The following is a 19957-nucleotide window of genomic DNA, read 5'->3' as shown; positions in this document are numbered from 1 at the left end:
CCCACCAAAGCTTTCTCAAGTTCAAGACATTGGAGAGGAGGGGGCTCTTCTGCTGTCAGGAGGGTCCTGGCTGGGCTTAGCATCCATCACAGACCCCCTGACCCCCTTACAGATGTCGTGGACTGGCTGGATGCTGATAACTGATGGAAATGTCACCATGTTTGGGCAACACAATGACCACATACATACAGTCTCTATGGAATTCTTTCAAACAATAACAAGTTCAAAATGAAATCTTAAGACTGCGTGTGCGCAGATGTGTCGCTGCGGGTTGCGAACCTGCACGAATCATGTTCGCAACCCGAGCGACCGCTGTAGCAGCGTTTACTTGCATTGACACCACCAGAAATATTGGGGTGGGGTGGACCGAGGTGAAGACTCTTAATCTCAGGGTTGTGGGTTTCGAGCCCCCCGTTGGCGAAAAGATTCCTGAATAGCAGGGGGTGGACTAGATGACTCTGGGGGACCCTTCTATCTTTACAACTCTATGATGGCCACCAATTCAGATGAGGATCGGACAAATTCATGGAGGATGTATCCATGACCACCAGTAATGATGGATAGGATTTCCCTCCAAGATCAGAGACAGCTAAGCGCTTCTACGCATCAGTTTCTGGGACTCACAAATGGAGTTTTCTCGTTTGGGGAATCTGGAGAACAGGATGCTGGGCTAGGCAACCCTTCCATGCAAACACACACACACGCAACACACATACCGCTTTGGTCTGATCCAGATTCAGGCTTCTCCTGACGTTCTTAATTAAAATGGCATTCCTCAAAACGGAACAGTTTTAACGTGGAAGGGACTGGCAGCGTTTCAAAGCACTTTTTGCACAAAGCACTCGTTTTAATGAAATCTTGGGCCTGCCAGAATGCAAAAATGCAGCGGTTCGCGTGAGGGCGGGGGCAAGAGAGAGAGGAGCAGAGTGGGAGGCAACGAAGGAATGAATCAACTCCGGCCACCCATTAAGCAAGACGGCTAACTCATGCCAGAAAGGAAAGCGAAAAGGGAGAGGACAAATTAGGCGGTTGTCAGCCTTCCAGAAATTCCAACGCAGCCAGCGTTTCCGAGGGGAGGGGCCTGGCAGGCTGGTTTGCAGAAGGGCTGTTTGTTTGCCGGGCGCTGCTAACCTCGGCTCGCCGCACGGGGGTCTGCTGCCCTGCAGAAAGGGGCTTTAAAACTTCAGAGAGGTGCACAGGGTTCCCCCTCCAATCCTAAACGTTCCCGCAGCGACATCGGAACAAAGGGCAGGTTCATGTTGCCGCTGCGAGACGAGAGCCGGGTTTGAGGCCTTTGTGCCGATCCAACTGCGGCTTCTGCATTGCACGGGGTTGGACTCCAACAACGCTATAATGCTATGGTTCTGTGAAGCCCTAATCCACCCGGGTTCAGTGTAACTCAGGGACTGCCTGAGCTCTTACATCCCGGCTGGATCGCTGAGATCACCTGCAGGAGCAAAGCCGGAAATTCCCCTCAGTTGGCAAGGCTCCTCTGACAGCAGCAAGAAACTTTATTGCCATCGGTACAGTCCTGTGGAACTGCCTGCCACTGGAGAGCCAGCAGGCGGCTTGCGCCAAACGTTTTGGTTCCGTCAGGCTTACGCAGGGAACGTGTCTTTCCACAACGGCTAGCTGATTTCTGATTTTAACTTTTTATATGTTTTTTTTTAATTGTATGGCTTCAAGGTACTATTGCAGCAAACTAATAGCTGTATATACCGTATTGGCCTGAATATAAGGCGCAGGTCAGGTCTGTGTCCAGGGCAGCTGTCTACCAGCCCCATCTGGTACGCAGGATGAGAATCTCCCTGCCTGCGCACTGTCTGGCCAGAGTGGTGCATGCTCTGGTTATCTCCTGCTTGGACTACTGCAGTGCACGCTACGTGGGTCTACCCTTGGAAGGTGACTTGGAAACTACAACTAATCCAGAACGCAGTTTTTTAAGGGTGCAGAGAAGTATAACTTTCTGAGGGGCTAAACTACAGTTCTCAGGATTTTAGCAGAGCGGGGGAAGCTAAGTGCTTTAAATGGATGGGGTTCATCTCTGCTGGCCACCTGTTCAGGATTTCTTTTTGCAAGCAGAGCACTCGTGTTTGGAGACTGCAAGGTAAGGTAAAGGGACCCCTGACCATTAGGTCCAGTCGTGGCCGACTCTGGGGTTGCGGGGCTCATCTCGCTTTATTGGCCGAGGGAGCCGGCATACAGCTTCCGGGTCATGTGGCCAGCAGGACTAAGCCGCTTCTGGCAAACCAGAGCAGCGCACGGAAACGCCGTTTACCTTCCTGCCAGAGCGGTACCTATTTATCTACTTGCACTTTGACGTGCTTTTGAACTGCTAGGTTGGCAGGAGCAGGGACCGAGCAACGGGAGCTCACCCCGTCGTGGGGATTCGAACCGCCGACCTTCTGATCGGCAAGTCCTAGGCCTTTTATGGAGATTGAAACTGGGAAACAAACAGTGCAGAATCACAGAATTGTAGAGTTGAAGCGCCATCTCATCCAACCCCCTTCCATGCAGGAATCTCAACAAAAGCATCCATCAGAGATGGCTATCCCAACTCTGCAAAGCGTGGCTTTCTTTAGCCGTAACAAAGGAGGTCTCCGTGTTGGAACTAAGAGCGGCCAACACCTCAAAGCTAAACACAGTTACACAACACACAACCAGGGGAGGGAACGAGGAAACAACTCTGAACGCAAAGCCACATGGAAACACATCACGAGACACAAAACCGCAACTCAAAATTAACTGAAGGGCAGGTAAACAAACGGACAGGTGGAAGCAGGGGCCTCACCTGCAGTGATTCCTGCACCTCAGAAGGGTTGAACTAGATGTCCTTGGGGGGGGGGGGCCTTCCAACTCTACCGTTCTTTGATCTGTTTGGGCAGCACACCCTGTGTGTTGTGTAATGTGGCATGCCGCTTAGTGTGTCGGTTAGAGGGTTGGAGCAGGACCGGGGAGAACCTGGGTTCGAATCCTCACTGAAGCTCTTTGTGTGTGACCTTGCGCCAGTCACCACCTCTCAGCCTAACCTACCTCGCAGGGTTATTGTGAGGATAAATTGGGTTTGGAGACCCTTTTGCACCAACTTGAGCTCTTTGGGGGGGAAAGGCGGCATCTATAAACGCGATAAATAAATGAATGAAAAAATAAGCGTGGAGAACTGAATTTAAGGTTATAAGAAATGGAAACCGACACAGATTCATCCGTCGCTTGATATAAGAGACAGTCCCGAAAAATGAGAGGATGGATGGCGGAAATGACTGGCAGAATCCGAGACCAGGGAGAGGAGTCGGTGGAAGAAGATTGGAAAAAATTCAAAGTATATTTACAGAAATACTGCAAAATTAATGAATGTTAGAAGAATGCTGGAATGAAGTGATATCGTTTTAGTAGAAATGTTATAAAGAATTAAGCAAAAACTGATTGTTAATGGGCCAAAGTGGAAAATTTAAAGTTAGATTGTGTTAAGGTAAAAAATAGAACAAAAAATTGAGAAAGATGGAAAGGATTTGCTGAAATAGCTAATTGAACTAGAATACAAAAAAGGGAGGTGTGAGGAGGTCAATGAAACAAGTAAATGAAAGGTAAAGATATGGAAATTGGATGTGTTTTTAAATGTTTTTGGATTTTTGTTTTTGTTTTGATGTATTGTTTTTTTTTCTTTTTTCTTTTTATCTTTGAGGTATTGTTTGTTAAATTCTTCATTGTTTTTTCTCTCTTTTTTTCTTTCTGTAACTATTAAACTTCTAATAAATATTATTATAAAAAAAGAAAAGAAAAATTAGAGGATGGAAAAGACCCAACAAATGACTCAGAATTTCATGTGGTCGTTTCTACACCCGTTACTCCGGTCACAAAGCCCAGGTAGCGGCAGCAGAGTCCTGGGCCCACGACGTCCCTCAGAACATTGCACCAGCCGCCAGCCTAGCTTCCAAACTGCCACAAACATTCACACAAGTGGGTTTGTAACACTTAACCCTGGCAAAGGCCATTTAAATGCAGCCGAGTTCTGGCAAAACTGCAAGTGTGCCCAGCTGCATAAAGTTAACTTTTCCAGATACTTGCATGCTTAACATACAGCGCATGTTAAGCGCTGTATGTATGGAAGCGCAGGTCAATTCTGTGTCCAGCTCCATCTGGTACGCAGGCTGAGACCCTACCTGCCCGTGGACTGTCTTGCCAGAGTGGTGAATGCTCTAGTTATCTCTCGCTTGGACTACTGCAATGTGCTGTACGTGGGGCTACCTTTGAAGGTGACCCGGAAACTGCAACTAATCCAGAATGCGGCAGCTAGACTGGGGACTGGGGGCGGCCGCCGAGACCATATAACACCGGTTTTGAAAGACCTACATTGGCTCCCAGTACGTTTCCAAGCACAATTCAAAGTGTTGGTGCTGACCTTGAAAGCCCTAAACGGCCTCAAAGGCCCAGTATACCTGAAGGAGCGTCTCCATCCCCATCGTTCTGCCCAGACACTGAGGTCCAGCTCCGAGGGCCTTCTGGCGGTTCCCTCCCTGCGAGAAGCCAAGTTGCAGGGAACCAGGGAGAGGGCCTTCTTGGTGGTGGCTCCCGCCCTGTGGAACGCCCTCCCACCAGATGTCAAAGAGAACAACAACTACCAGACTTTTAGACGACATCTGAAGGCAGCCCTGTTCAGGGAAGCTTTTAATGTGGCTGGGGAAACGCAGCCAGATGGGCGGGGTATAAATAATAAATTATTATTATTATTCCTGAAAGAGGCAGTGCTAGCATAGTGGTTAGAATTCCATCCCCACTAGGCCATGGATCTCCCTGGGGGCCAGTCGCTGCCTCTCAGACAAGGTGGGATGCCACCTTGAGCTCGCTGGAGAATATATGGATGCAATAAATAAGTATATATAAGACCTTGCGATCCCCTAATCCTTTCCCACAGGCAGCTTGGGGTTCCAATGAGGACTCTCTGGCTCATAGAGTGGTTTACTCTGCAGACAGCACACACGAACGTCTGAGCAGGATCTTGACCGAAGCGTCACCTGTCCCACCAAGCCGACCAGTTTGCCTCACCTGATCTCAGCTGCTTGATCCTTCCGTTGCTGGCGCTGGGGTCGACGGGCAGGAAATCTTTGAACCACGTGATCTCTGGATCTGGGTTCCCACTGGCTGCGCAGAGCATGGTGGCGGTCCTGGTGCGCTCCACCACTTTCAGCTGGGGTCCCATGTCGATGATGGGGAAGCCGGAGGGCAGCTGGTCCTCTGTTCGAAACGACACGGGCACAAGGGGAAAGGGTTAGACTCTGCGGAGGCGTCAGGAGGCGGCATCCTCTGCGAAGGGCTCTGGGAGGCATGGGAAACTGCGACTCAGGGAGGCATGGGATATTGCGACTCGGGGAAGCATGGGAAATTGTGACTTAGGGAAGCATGAGATATTGCGACTCGGGGAGGCATGGGAAATTGCGACTCCCATGCACCCCGGTAGGAAATGCACTCTTGTGGAAGGGAGTTCCACAGTTTAACTTTTAAAACGAGGCTGCATTTTAAATTCCATAGAATCATAGAATCATAGAGTTGGAAGAGACGGCAAAAGTGGCGCGTGCATGCGCAGACGGGCCATCGCTAGTTACGTTTGCTTCTGGATGTGAACGGGGCTCCGGAACGGATCCCGTTTGTATCCAGAGGTACGACTGTAAAAGCACACATTCTACTCATGTAAAAACACCAGGCAGACCCCACAAATAACCCAGAGATGCATTTTAAATAAAAGGACACTTTCTACTCATGTAAAAACATGCTGATTCCCAAACTGTCCACGGGCCGGAATGAGAAGGCGATTGGGCCGGATCCAGCCCCCCCGGGCCTACCCATGGTCCACACCATTCAGAATTTCCTGTGCATTCGTCCGAAGCGCACCCGGCAGCCGGTTTGTTTGCATCATTCCATGTGGAGCGGGGAACATCTTGCGCCTGATTGGCTGGATGTGACATCATGCTCTGGAGCTTCCATCTCCTCCGCTCAGATGCCGCCCTTTCCCGAAGCTTGTTAATTCCACAAACTAATTAATCTGCCAAGAGATAGATCAGCCCCTCTTGACAGGCAGGAGGAGGGTGGGTGGATATTATATGAGCGGGGAGATCAGGGAGGGAAAGCGGCGAAGGGAGGGTGCCTGCGACAACCATTATTACGGAGTGTTTCTAATTAAACAAAAATGTTAATCTTGTGGCACATTGTGCAGAATTCCTCGGAGTTTAATTAAAACAACCGCGGCTGGAGGCGTGATCAGATTCGAGATGAGATCTGCAAAGGACGTGGTTCCCAGAGGCTGGCACATGCCACCAGCCGGGGGTGGGGGAATAGGGGGGAAGACGAGAGCCCCCCACCCACCTGAGAAGGGCGCTGCTGGCATGCAAAAACAGGGACCACCGGTGCGCATCTAAACACCCAAAACGCCCAGGGTTCCCAACAAGCAATCGATCAAGCCTTGCAGCTAGAATTTTGCTGGCCCAAAATTGGAAACTACAAGAAGTGCAAACAGTGGAAGATTGGCAGATGAAGATGATGGACTTTTTGGAGCTAGCCGACCCGACCGGAAGAGTCCGCGACCAGAAGGAGTATCAAGAGGAATGGAAGAAATTTAAAGATTATTTGGTTAAATGTGTTAAGATAACTTAAACAGAAATATTTGGGAGTAACAGATTGGCCTAGGATTTAAATATGTGATATTGTGGTAACCGGGAGCGGCCGCCGAGACCATATAACACCATACATTGGCTCCCAGTACGTTTCCGAGCACAATTCAAAGTGTTGGTGCTGACTTTGAAAGCCCTAAACGGCCTCGGTCCTGTTTACCTGAAGTAGCGTCTCCACCCCCATCGTTCTGCCCAGACACTGAGGTCCAGCTCCGAGGGTCTTCTGGCAGTTCCCTCACTGCGAGAGGCCAAGTTACAGGGAACCAGGCAGAGGGCCTTCTCGGTGGTGGCGCCCGCCCTGTGGAACGCCCTCCCATCAGATGTCAAAGCAAATAAACAACTACCTGACATTCAGAAGACATCTGAAGGCAGCCCTGTTCAGGGAAGTTTTTAATATGTGACATTTTAGTGTATTTTTCATCTTTGTTGGAAGCCGCCCAGAGTGGCTGGGGAAACCCAGCCAGATGGGCGGGGTACAAATAATAAATTTTATTATTATTATTATGAAGACTATGGATAAAAGTCAAAATGAAAAGGAAGAAAGATGTTAATCGACCAAGTAAATTTTATGTGAAAATAGTTTTGGAAAACTGCGACAATGATCTATATGGAAACTCAGCCAGGTGGATTCAAGGAAGTCACCCAACAATGATAACAAAAGTGGATTTTTTTACAGCTTGGATATATGTTTGTTTGCTTGTTTTCTGATGTTTCCTTTTTTTGTTTGTGGATATGTTTGTTATAAATTTGGAAAACTAATAAAATAAAAAACAGATCAAGCCTTGCGATCTGGCCCAGCATCCTCTTCGACGCTGCTCTCGGCAGGTTCAGTGGCAGACTGGCATCTGAGGGCAAAGCTCTCAACGCCTGCTTGATGGCAAACTCAAACTCCGGGCATGGTTCCTGCCCAAACCTTTGATGCTCAGATTAGGGCGATGAAGGAGCCGAAGGCACACAGGAAGGCACCACGCAAGCAAAGGCGTTGAAGGAGAAGGTCTTAGTGCCTCCTCAGAGATGGATGGGGATGGTTTTTGGGCACCACAGTTCAAGAAGGACACTGACAAACTGGAACGTGTCCAGAGGAGGGCAACCAAAATGGTCAAAGGCCTGGAAACGATGCCTTATGAGGAACGGCTAAGGGAGCTGGGCATGTGTAGCCTGGAGAAGAGGAGGTTAAGGGGTGATATGATAGCCATGTTCAAATATATCAAAGGATGCCACATAGAGGAGGGAGAAAGGTTGTTTTCTGCTGCTCCAGAGAAGCGGACACGGAGCAATGGATCCAAACTACAAGGAAGAAGATTCCACCTAAACATTAGGAAGAACTTCCTGACAGTAAGAGCTGTTTGACAGTGGAATTTGCTGCCAAGGAGTGTGGTGGAGTCTCCTTCTTTGGAGGTCTTTAAGCAGAGGCTTGACAACCATATGTCAGGAGTGCTCTGATGGTGTTTCCTGCTTGGCAGGGGGTTGGACTCGATGGCCCTTGTGGTCTCTTCCAACTCTTCTATGATTCTAAGTTCAGAGGCAGCGTTGGTGGCTGAACAGGCAGCATGGGTGAGCCGGAACCAACCTCCAACAGGGGAAACCTGTGTATTGAACTCCTTCACGCAACGAAGGGCTGAACTGCGAAGGAGGCAGCGATGGGCTCCAACTTGCATGGCTTTGAAAGGGGGTTAGTCAATTCCATGGGGGAAATAAGGCTCCACTGTCGGGGGGGGGGGGCGGCGATGCTCCAGAATACCAGTTGCTTGCAGGCTGCAGGAGGAAAGAATTGCTCTCGTGCAGGGGTCAGCAAACTTTTTCAGCAGGGGGCTGGTCCACTGTCCCTCAGGCCTTGTGGGGGGGGGGCAGACCACATTTTGAAAAAAATAATAATGAACGAATTCCGATGCCCCACAAATAACCCAGGGATGCATTTTAAATAAAAGGACACATTCTACTAGTGTAAAAACACGCTGATTCCTGGACCGTCCATGGGCCGGATTGAGAAGGCGATTGGGACGGATCCAGCCCCCGGGCCTTAGTTTGCCTACCCATGCTCCACACCATTCAGAATTTTCTGTGCATTCATCCAAAGCGCACCCGGCAGCTCTTGTGCTTGGATCGCCTGGTTAGAATCATAGAATAGAATCATAGAATCATAGAGTTGGAAGAGACCACAAGGGCCATCGAGTCCAACCCCCTGCCAAGCAGGAAACACCATCAGAGCACTCCTGACATATGGTTGTCAAGCCTCTGCTTAAAGACCTCCAAAGAAGGAGACTCCACCACACTCCTTGGCAGCAAATTCCACTGTCAAACAGCTCTTACTGTCAGGAAGTTCTTCCTAATGTTGAGGTGGAATCTTCTTTCTTGTAGTTTGGATCCATTGCTCCGTGTCCGCTTCTCTGGAGCAGCAGAAAACAACCTTTCTCCCTCCTCTAGGTGACATCCTTTTATATATTTGAACATGGCTATCATATCACCCCTTGACCTCCTCTTCTCCAGGCTAAACATGCCCAGCTCCCTTAGCCATTCCTCATAAGGCATCGTTTCCAGGCCTTTGACCATTTTGGTTGCCCTCCTCTGGACACGTTCCAGTTTGTCAGTGTCCTTCTTGAACTGTGGTGCCCAGAACTGGACACAGTACTCCAGGTTAGCCCCAGGATGCTGGAAAAGATGGAGCCCCTCTGGCCTGATCCAGCACACCTCTTCCTGCATTCTTATTTGGTGCATGAAAAGACTTGGCCTTATGCTTGTGCAACGCTGCATTCCCCGCTGTCACCAAACTTTGGTTGGAAGCACACATTGTGCCTTGGCAAAGTGAGGGGGCTGCTTTCAGGTCAGGCCTTTGGGGGTCTGCATTTGTCTTGGAACACGTACAATGCAGACGTCAGTCGCCTCTCCTTGGGATGATGTCACCCCTATACGGCCACATCTGCAGGGCTTGGTCTTCTCTGTTCGCAGCAACCCTTTCCCAGAGCGCTCTCCCCCTTGCTGTGCACCCCTTTGCTGGAAACGGCCGCTTGTTAAGTGAAAGTGCAAAGGTCTTTCAGGGACACCGACAGCTGCTGCATTGCAGCTCTTTTAATAGGGTGCATTGAGAAACAGACAGAAAAGGCCGGTCCCATGCGAAGGATCGTTGAAAATAAAACCGCTGATGTCATAACGCTGCTAAGCAAATCTTGGAGCAGCCACGCTTGGAATACCGTGAAGGGTTCTGGGTGCCTTGGTCCAAAAAGGGTATCATGGAGTTGGGAAAAGGTTCAGGGAAGGAAAACCAGACTTGTAGAGTTGTAAAGTCGGAAGGGGCCATGAGGGTCTCATCCAGTAGCCCGACCCGTTGCAATCTAAGAATATTTTGCCCAGTGTGGGGATTGAACCCACAACCCTGAGATTAAGAGTCTTGTGCTCTACCAGCTGAAAATGATCAAGGGGATGGACCAATTCCCCTGCAAAGAGAGGTTGTTACCTCTCAGGGTTGTTGTCGGGGATAAATGAGAAAAGGGAGAACCAGGCACAAGCCACCTTGAGCTCCTTGGGGCAAAAGGTGGGAAAGAAATGCAATAATAATACAGTGGGACTCGGGTGGCGCTGTGGGTTAAATCACAGAGCCTAGGGCTTGCCGATCAGAAGGTCGGTGGTTCGAATCCCCACGACGGGGTGAGCTCCCATTGCTCAGTCCCAGCTCCTGCCAACCTAGCAGGTCGAAAGCACATCAAAGTGCAAGTAGATAAATAGGTACCACTCTGGCGGGAAGGTAAACGGCTGGTTCACCAGAAGCGGCTTAGTCCTGCTGGCCACATGACCCCGAAGCTGTACTGGCTCCCTCGGCCAGTAAAGCGAGATGAGCGCCGCAACCCCAGAGTCGGTCACGACTGGACCTAATGGTCAGGGGTCCCCTTACCCTTTACCTTTAATACAGTGGACGCTCAGGTTGCGAACGTGTTTCATGCAGGATGCACGTTCGCAACTTGCAACATTCGCAACCCGCAGCGGCGTGTCTGCGCAGGTTGCAATTCGGTGTGTCTGCGCATGCGCAAAGAGCGGTTTAGCACTTCTGCGCATGCGCAACTGCCGAAACCCGGAAGTAACCCGTTCCAGTCCTTCCGGGTTTCGGGGGTCCGTAACCCAAAAAAACACAACCTGAAGTGTCTGTACAAAGGTATGACTGTACAAATAATAAGCGGCCCTGATTTATGGCAGCTTCTGGTATATTCCTGTTGGAAACCTTTGTTGAGAGGGCTACCCTAGGTAGGAGAGACGGCGGACATTTGGAGCAGGGAAAAGAGGGAAGAAAGAAAAGCATGGGGGGGGGGAGGGGGTTGGGGAGGCACAAAGAGTCTGGGAGGCTGTCAACACTTCGCCTGCTCTTTGTGAAAAAACAGAGGTTAATAGATTCAGTCTTTGTCCTTTTAACTCTCCCCAGCAGTTACAAATGAGTCCGGCACAAGGGGAAGGAGAAGTCAATCTTTGCGGCCCGAAATCCAAAGACAGGTCAAAAGGATAACTCTGTCTGAGAAAAGGAATTGGGGAGCGGGGAAGAGATTGTGTGTGGCTGCAGAGAAGAATTTGGTGACACTTTCTGGACCCTCGCTGCTTTCGGAGGGGATTCGACTGCAAACTGGCAACTCCGGGGCAAGCAATTAAAGCAGCCCTGAAGCTCCTGCAATCCAGACTCGCTTCTTGAAAAAACTGGAGTTCTGCGACAAGGAAGGGTGAAGGGATTCGCTCATAGGTTCAGAGGATTGCAGAGTTGGGAGGGGCCCAGAGAGGTCATCCAGTCCAACCCCTGCAATGCAGAAATCTCAACGAAAGCATCTGTGGCTGATGGACATCCAACCTCCAAGGAATAAGTTTTATGCTTTCTTTCTTCTTTCAGATCAGGACCCAACTCCTCTTTTCTAGGGCGGCAAGTATTGCATTGTGCAAAACTCTCTAGGGAGAGTTACAGGTAGGTAGCCATGCTGGTCTGCCGTAGTCGAAACAAAATAAAAAAAATACAGTGGCACCTTGTTTAGTCGTGTCCGTCTCTTCATGACCCCCTGGACCAGAGCACGCCAGGCACTCCTGTCTTCCACTGCCTCCCACAATTTGGTCAGACTCATGTTTGTGGCTTCGAGAACACTGTCCCACCATCTCGTCCTCTGTCGTCACCTTCTCCTTGTGCCCTCCATCCTTCCCAACATCAGGGTCTTTTCCAGGGAGTCTTCTCTTCTCCTGAGGTGGCCAAAGTCTTGGAGCCTCAGCTTCACATGAGCACTCAGGGCTGATTTCCTTCCGAATGGAGAGCTTGGATCTTCTTGCAGTCCATGGGACTCTCAAGAGTCTCCTCCAGCACCAGAATTCAAAAACATCCATTCTTCGGTGATCAGCCTTCTTTATGGTCCAGCTCTCACTTCCATACACCACGACTGGGAAAACCACTGCTTTAACTATACGGACCTTTGTTGGCAAGGTGATGTCTCTACTTTTTAAGATGCTGTCTAGGTTTGTCATTGCTTTCCTCCCAAGAAGCAGGCGTCTTTTAATTTCGTGACTGCTGTCACCATCTGCAGTGATCATGGAGCCCAAGAAAGTAAAATCTCTCACTGCCTCCATTTCTTCCCCTTCTATGTGCCAGGAGGTGATGGGACCAGTGGCACCTGAGAGACCAACTAAGTTTGTTCTTGGTATGAGCTTTCGCGTGTATGCACCCTTCTTCAGATACACCGAAACAGAAGACCCCAGACCCTTATATATAGTGAGAGGGTGGGGAGGGGTATTACTCAGAAGGGTGGTGGGAATGGGTGATTGCCTGATTGGTGTGGTTAACGACTGCAATTGGTCTTATGGGGAAAAGCAAGGGGTGAGATTGCTAAAAATAGCTTTATCCTGTATAATGAGATAAGAATCCAACGTCTCTATTCAGACCAGGTCTCTCCATGGTTTTAAGTTTGGTAATAAGTTGCAACTCAGCAATTTCTCTTTCCAATCTATTTCTGAAATTTTTTGGAATAAGACAGCTACTTTGAGATAGAAGATCCAGGGAAGCACTGGATGAAAGGTCATCGAATCATTGAATTGCAGTGTTGTAAGGGGTCCCAAAGTGTCATCTAGTCTAGCCCCCTGTAATGCTGGGTTCACAGCTTATGGAATCATAGAATCCTAGAGTTGGAAGAGACCACAAGGGCCATTGAGTCCAAAGCCCCTGCCAAGCAGGAAACACCATCAGAGCACTCCTGACATATGGTTGTCAAGCCTCTGCTTAAAGACCTCCAAAGAAGGAGACTCCACCACACTCCTTGGCAGCAAATTCCACTGTCAAACAGCTCTTACTATCAGGAAGTTCTTCCTGATGTTTAGGTGGAATCTTCTTTCTTGTAGTTTGGATCCATTGCTCCGTGTCCGCTTCTCTGGAGCAGCAGAAAACAACCTTTCTCCCTCCTCTATGTGACATCCTTTTATATATTTGAACATGGCTATCATATCACCCCTTAACCTCCTCTTCTCCAGGCTAAACATGCCCAGCTCCCTTAGCCGTTCCTCATAAGGCATCGTTTCCAGGCCTTTGACCATTTTGGTTGCCCTCCTCTGGACACGTTCCAGTTTGTCAGTGTCCTTCTTGAACTGTGGTGCCCAGAACTGGACACAGTACTCCTGGTGAGGTCTGACCAGAGCAGAATACAGTGGCACTATTACTTCCCTTGATCTAGATGCTATACTCCTATTGATGCAGCCCAGAATTGCATTGGCTTATGAATCCCTGACAGATGCCCAACCAACATTTATTTAAAAACGTCCAGCAAAGAAGAGTCCACCACCTTCTGAGAGAGTCTGTTTCACCGTGGAACAGCTCCTATGACCAGAAAGTTTGTCTTGATGTTGAGGCGGAATCTCATTCTTTTGTAAATGGAAGCCATGGGTTCGAATGCTACCCTCCAGAGCAGGAGAATACAAGCATTCTTCCTCTTCCATGAGACAGCCCTTGAGATATTTGAAGACGGCTATCCTATCCTCCTGTCTGTCTCCACTTTTCCAAGCTGAACATCCCCAACTCCTTCAACCGCTCCTCACAAGGCTTGATTTCCAGACCCTTCACCATCTTTGTCCCCCTTGCTTTGACGAAGCATCTTCTAAACCAGGGGTCAGCAAACTTTTTCAGCAGGGGGCTGGTCCACTACCCCTCAGACATTGTGGGGTCCCCGGCTATATTTTGAAAAAATAAATGAACGAATTCCTATGCCCCACAAATAATGCAGAGATGCATTTTAAATAAAAGGACACATTCTACTCATGTAAAAACACCAGGCAGGCCCCACAAATAACCCAGAGGTGCATTTTAAATAAAAGGACTCATGTAAAAACACGCTGATTCCTGGACCGTCCGCGGGCCGGAATGAGAAGGTGATTGGGCCGGATCCGGCCCCCGAGCATTAGTCGGCCACCTTCTAAACTCCACACAAACAAATTAACGATGCGTGCTCACAAAACAAGCCACTGATGTCTAATCTGCCTGGCAACAGATCAGGATAAATATGCTCAATTAACAGGTTGTCTAGAGGCGTCCAGCGTTGGAGCAGCTCACTCAGCCCCCAACATTCCTGCTCAGCCCCCCCCCAAGCTTGGGGTTCCCGCTGCCCCCACGCAACAGCTCAGAGCTCCCAAGATGCAAATTCATGGAGGAAAAGACTTTTATTATTCTTACACCCCACTCTCCATTTCTGGCAGCGGGCCAGTGGGGGGTGGGGGTGGGGTGGGGGGACGCAGACAACTACTGCTTAACGCCAGCAGGGTTTTTCCGGCTGGGTGGCCCCCTTTTTTTGCTTGCCGGAGAGCGCCGTGGCAATTAGCACATCACCTAACGAAGCTTTGAGAGCCCAGCGAGGGGGTGTTGGCTGTGTTTGAACCGGGAAGCACTAGTCGGCCGCGTAATGAGCGTGCCAGCTGTTCGGTGGCGACCCCCCCTTGTCAGCCGGGTCCCTCCTCGGCTGACACTTCTGCCTGTTTGCCAGCCCCCAACGGAGGGGGAGACAAGGCAGGCTGCTTCGTGGGTCCCCGCCCCAGACGAGCGACAGCTGTGGAGCTTGCAGAGGCCCAGAGCTTCAACAGCTGCAGTTGTGGGGCAATTCCAGCTTTGCGTAATATATCCCCCCCCCCCCAGTTCTTTCCGCACATTTGTATTTGTCAACAAAGAGGGCTCCCCCACGACGGCGCTAAGGATCCATTTAAAACAGTGCTCACTCCGTGATTTATTCGCTATCAGCGCTCTGGTACTTAATGTTCGTTATTTGTGCTTGTTTGTTTTGCCACCTTGTTCTTTTCCCGTTTTTTTTTTTGGGGGGGGGGGAGACTGCTTTCCCCCCGTTTTTGGTTTTTTTTTGCCATTGCTCACTCCTAGGAATGTGGGTAAAAAGGCAAAGGGACCCCTGACCATTAGGTCCAGTCGTGGCCAACTCTGGGGTTGCGGCGCTCATCTCGCTTTATTGGCCGAGGGAGCCGGCGTACAGCTTCCGGGTCATGTGGCCAGCATGACAAAGCCACTTATAGTGAACCAGAGCAGCGCACGGAAAGGCCGTTTCCTTTCCCGCCGGAGTGGTACCTATTTATCTACTTGCACTTTGAGTTGCTTTGAGTTCCAAATCAACCTTGCAGAGGAAATAGATCAAGCTGAAAGGCAAATATCCCCTGATCGTCGCAATGCTAATTGTTGTTATTTAGTACCATATTTTTTGCTCTATAAGACTCACTTTTTCCCTCCTAAAAAGTAAGGGGGAATGTGTGTGCGTCTTATGGAGCGAATGCAGGCTGCGCAGCTATCCCAGAAGCCAGATCAGCAAGAGGGATCGCTGCTTTCACTGCGCAGCGATCCCTCTTGCTGTTCTGGCTTCTGAGATTCAGAATACTTTTTTCTTGTTTTCCTCCTCCAAAAACTAGGTGCATCTTATGGTCTGGTGTGTCTTATAGAGCGAAAAATACGGTACTTGCACTTTGAGGTGCTTTCAAACTGCTAGGTGGGCAGGAGCAGGGACCGAGCAACGGGAGCTCACCCCGTCGCGGGGATTCGAACCGCCGACCTTCCGATCAGCTAGTCCTAGGCTCTGTGGTTTAACCCACAGCGCCACCTGTGTCCCAGGAATGTGGGGAGCAGCCTTAAATAAGAGTCTAGGGTTGCATCTGGTGCAGCCATTCTGACAGCAGACCCGCAGATCTTAGCAGAGCTCTCTGTAGCGAATATGCAGACTGACAGCACGAAAGCTCGTTGCTCTGAAGCACTTTTGATGCGGATGTCGGCTGAAGGCAGGTTTCTGGCAGCCGAGCGATGGAAATATTTGGGGAAAAAATATGTATTTGTTGTTGTGGTTTCGGAACCTACGGATTTGGGCTACTGAGGAAAACATGCAGATTTCTGGTCCCTTCTCAATTCTATGCTTTTATTTCCTGTGCTTTGGACTCAACGTTGATCATCCACGCTAGCTCAGGAAATACAGAAGTTGTGATTAATATTGCTGTTTCCCCATTTCTTCCCCTTATAATTTATTGTTTGTTTGCTTTGTATACAGTGGTAGCTCAGGTTAAGTACTTAATTCGTTCCGGAGGTCCGTTCTTAACCTGAAACTGTTCTTAACCTGAAGCACCACTTTAGTCATCACTGCACCAGGCGTAATTGACTGAGCCCAACAACAGAGATGCGAGGGACTGATCCAGCCACTGGGCTGACCGGAAGAAGGCAAGTTCAGCGTGGCGGTCCCTGCAAACAATCCATGGAAGGCCGTTCTGTTCAAACGATCCTGCAACAACTTAGAGTGGCGCCTCGCAAGACGAAATTAATTCGTTCTGCGAGTTTTTCCGTCTTGTGAATTTTTCGTCTTGCGAAGCACGGTTTCCCATAGGAAGTGCATTGACGGTTTCCCATAGGAAGGCATTGACGGTTTTAAGAAAAAGGCGCAAGACGTTTTCGTCTTGCGAAGCAAGCCCATAGGGAAATCCGTCTTGCGAAGCAACTCAAAAAACGAAAATTCGTCATGCGAGTTTTTCGTCTTGCGAGTTTTTCGTCTTGCAAGGTACCACTGTACACAGAGGAGTGGCAAAGTTATGCGCCCTCTGAGAATGCTGGTGTTAAAGAAGGGAGCTCAGAACAGTGAATTGTGCAGAGGGGGGAGGAGACTAAAGTTCTATTTTTAAAAATAATAATAAAATGTCATGTTTTGGGGAAGAGAAGTTCAGCAGCTAAGAAACTGGTGTGCCTGCAGAAGGGCACAGATCCAGTCCTGTTTAATATGATGAGATGTTCAGTGATTGGGGGGGGGGGAGAGGAATCCCTCTCTCGGCCCGATACCCTAGAGACACGCTGTCAGTCAGAATTAAGAGCAATATCGAGGGAGACGGTGTATTGCAGTAAAAGAGCTCACAACGAGAAGGGTAATATTTCATTTTCCCAGAAACCATCACAAACAACTGGAAGCGCAGCGAAGACATATCTGTTGCCCTCCAATCCCTGCCCCTTGAGACGCTGTTAAGATAAAGCGGTGCCTCGCCTGATACGGAAACTTCTCCCTCCTTAACTCCCGACAGCGGAGATCCTCGTCAAAGCGACACCTTGCCACTCGCTGGGAGAGGCAGGCGGCTCGGCACCACAACGCAGAACAAAGCCTTGGGGGCCTCTTGCTGAGCTTCAGGAAAGCCACCTGCTCCTTTGCAAAGCGGAGCGGCATTTGGTTGAATGTACGGGAGTGTAATGGTTCTAGGGGTTGCTCGTGTGTAAATCGGCGCCACACCTGGGTGGGTTGCCTGAGTGAACCCTTTCTGTCCGGACAGCCACTCGCCCGTGGCTGTCTCAATCGCTGGCAGAATCCGTCAGTGGGCGTTTCTTGAACTTCTTCCAGCATAAAAGTTCTTTGACGCCTAGTCGCCGCCTACTCTCCCTGCGCGGAAGCCTTCTGCGCAGGGAGGGTGTGGGCAGCGGAGGACCCGTGCTCTTCCCGCTGGTCCCCGGCGAAGAGTCTTGGAGCCACCTCGCCGCTTCCCCCATCTGCCCCCCTCCTCCACTGGTGCTACGCTGATTTCCTTCCCCAGAAGATGTGCTGCTTCTTTCCCTCCCGGGACGCTCTCCAAAGTCCCCCTAGAGCCCTCCCTCTCCTTCTGGCTCTGATGGCAGTTCCCTGACAGGGAGCAACAGGGAATAGGGGTTGGCGCTGTGGTCTAAACCACTGAGCCTCTTGGGCTTGCCGAGCAGAAGGTCGGCGGTTCGAATCCCCACGACGGGGTGAGCTCCCATTGCTCGGTCCCTGCTCCTGCCAACCTAGCAGTTCGAAAGCATGTCAAAGTGCAAGTAGATAAATAGGTACCGCTCCGGCGGGAAGGTAAATGGCGTTTCCGTGCGCTGCTCTGGTTCGCCAGAAGCGGCTTAGTCATGCTGTCCACATGACCCGGAAAAACTGTCTGCAGACAAACGCTAGCTCCCTTGGCCAGTAAAGCGAGATGAGCACCGCAACCCCAGAGTCGTCCGTGACTGGACCTAATGGTCAGGGGTCCCTTAAATGTAAAGGGACCCCTGACCATTAGGTCCAGTCATGGCCGACTCTGGGGTTGCGGCGCTCATCTCGCTTTATTGCCAGAGGGAGCCGGCGTACAGCTTCCGGGTCATGTGGCCAGCAGGACTAAGCCGTTTCTGGCAAACCAGAGCAGCGCACGGAAACGCCGTTTATCTTCCTGCCAGAGCGGTACCTATTTATCTACTTGCACTTGACGTGCTTTCGAACTGCTAGGTTGGCAGGAGCAGGGACCGAGCAAAGGGAGCTCACCCCGTCGCGGGGATTTGAACCGCTGACCTTCTGATCGGCAAGTCCTAGGCTCTGTGGTTTAACCCACAGTGCCTTACCTTTTTTTTATGGGAGCAAGAGAAAGTGGAAGCCATTCCCTTGTTGAGAAAACAAGGAAGAGGTGAAGAACTTCTTGCAGGAACTATCTGCTATTATTATTATTATTATTATTATTATTATTATTATTATTATTACAGTGGTACCTCAGGTTACATACGCTTCAGGTTACATACGCTTCAGGTTACAGACTCCACTAACCCAGAAATAGTGTTTCAGGTTAAGAACTTTGCTTCAGGATGAGAACAGAAATCGTGCTCTGGCGGTGCGGCGGCAGCAGGAGGCCCCATTAGCTAAAGTGGTGCTTCAGGTTAAGAACAGTTTCAGGTTAAGAACGGACCTCCAGAACAAATTAAGTACTTAACCCAAGGTACCACTGTATTATTATTTGACATGGACTCAAGTCAGTTTTCAGCTAAAAATAAGAACAGCTGGCGACATAGGGGGAAATCATTAAAAAACAATTAAGCATGGATAGGGTTAAGTCTACCTATTAAAAGCATACAGACAATTGCATTAAAAATGTCACAGCACCAGCCCTTGCCTTAAAAGAACTCAGTCTGCTGGAATCTTGTACTGGCAGATCCAACGCACATTCAACTTGCCCTGCAGAGCATTATCCCAGATAAGCAGCCTTGGAATATTGGACAGACGAGACACCAAGCAATGAAAGACCTTCCCCGCCGCAGGAATTTACCTCTCAGGACAGTCAGTTTGGCGTTGACGGTGATCTCTGCCACGGAATTCTGAGCGACGCATTCGTAAATGTTTTCGTCCCTGGGGGTGCGGAGGGGCTGGATCCTCAGGACAGCGCCGGCCCCTTCGTCAAACTCAATCGTCTGAGACGGGGAGAGGAGGAGAAAGTAAGTGTTAAAACGCCATGGAGTTTTCGGTGGGGGGGGGGTGTAGCTGTTAGCAGAGAACATCTCTAAGTCCCTGATCCCCCCTTCCTGTATTTTGTTGTCTCAGACTCAAAGGAAAGAACACTGTACCTTGGTTTTCAAATAGCTTAATTCTCGAAGGTTTTGGCTCCCCAACGCCGCAAACCCGGAACTGTTCCGGTTTACGAACTACTTTTGGAAGTTGAACATCAGGCGGGGCTTCCGATTGGCTGCAGGAGCTTCCTGCAGCCAATCAGAAGCCGCGCTTTGGTTTCCGAACGTTTTGGAAGTCGAATGGACTTCTGGAACAGATTCCGTTTGACTTCCAAGGTACGGCTGTATTTTAAAACTGAAGGTACAATGATAACAGTCATGCAGAAGATAGTTTGGGTCTGACTTCTTGCAATTTTGAGTCAATCATTGTTCTCTCTCTGACATCCCCCTCTGACACCCGTTCTTTCTATTTTTTATTTTTTATATATTTTATTTATGATTTTGAGTTTTATACATTTCAATAATTTTACAATCACTTTAACACTTCAAAACTCGACTTCCTTCCCCCTCTTTCTGCGGTTCC

General features: G+C 49.7%; 1 protein-coding gene across 12 annotated transcripts in view; it reads right to left on the bottom strand.

The window, feature by feature from the left end:
- The window catches only part of PTPRS (protein tyrosine phosphatase receptor type S), a 187857-nt gene that overhangs the window by 137523 nt on the left and 30377 nt on the right, over positions 1–19957 (bottom strand). For all 12 annotated transcript variants that reach the window (XM_083421330.1, XM_083421337.1, XM_083421335.1 and 9 more), the window contains exons 3-4: positions 19197–19338; positions 5044–5232 (exon numbers count right to left, since the gene is read on the bottom strand). In XM_083421330.1, coding sequence (XP_083277456.1) covers positions 5044–5232; positions 19197–19338 — 331 coding nt within the window. The remainder of the gene's footprint in view (positions 1–5043; positions 5233–19196; positions 19339–19957) is intronic.

Source organism: Podarcis tiliguerta (genome assembly GCF_965153285.1).
Source record: "Podarcis tiliguerta genome assembly, chromosome: 18".
NCBI lineage: Eukaryota > Metazoa > Chordata > Lepidosauria > Squamata > Lacertidae > Podarcis > Podarcis tiliguerta.
This window is presented reverse-complemented; position numbering and strand designations above follow the sequence as displayed.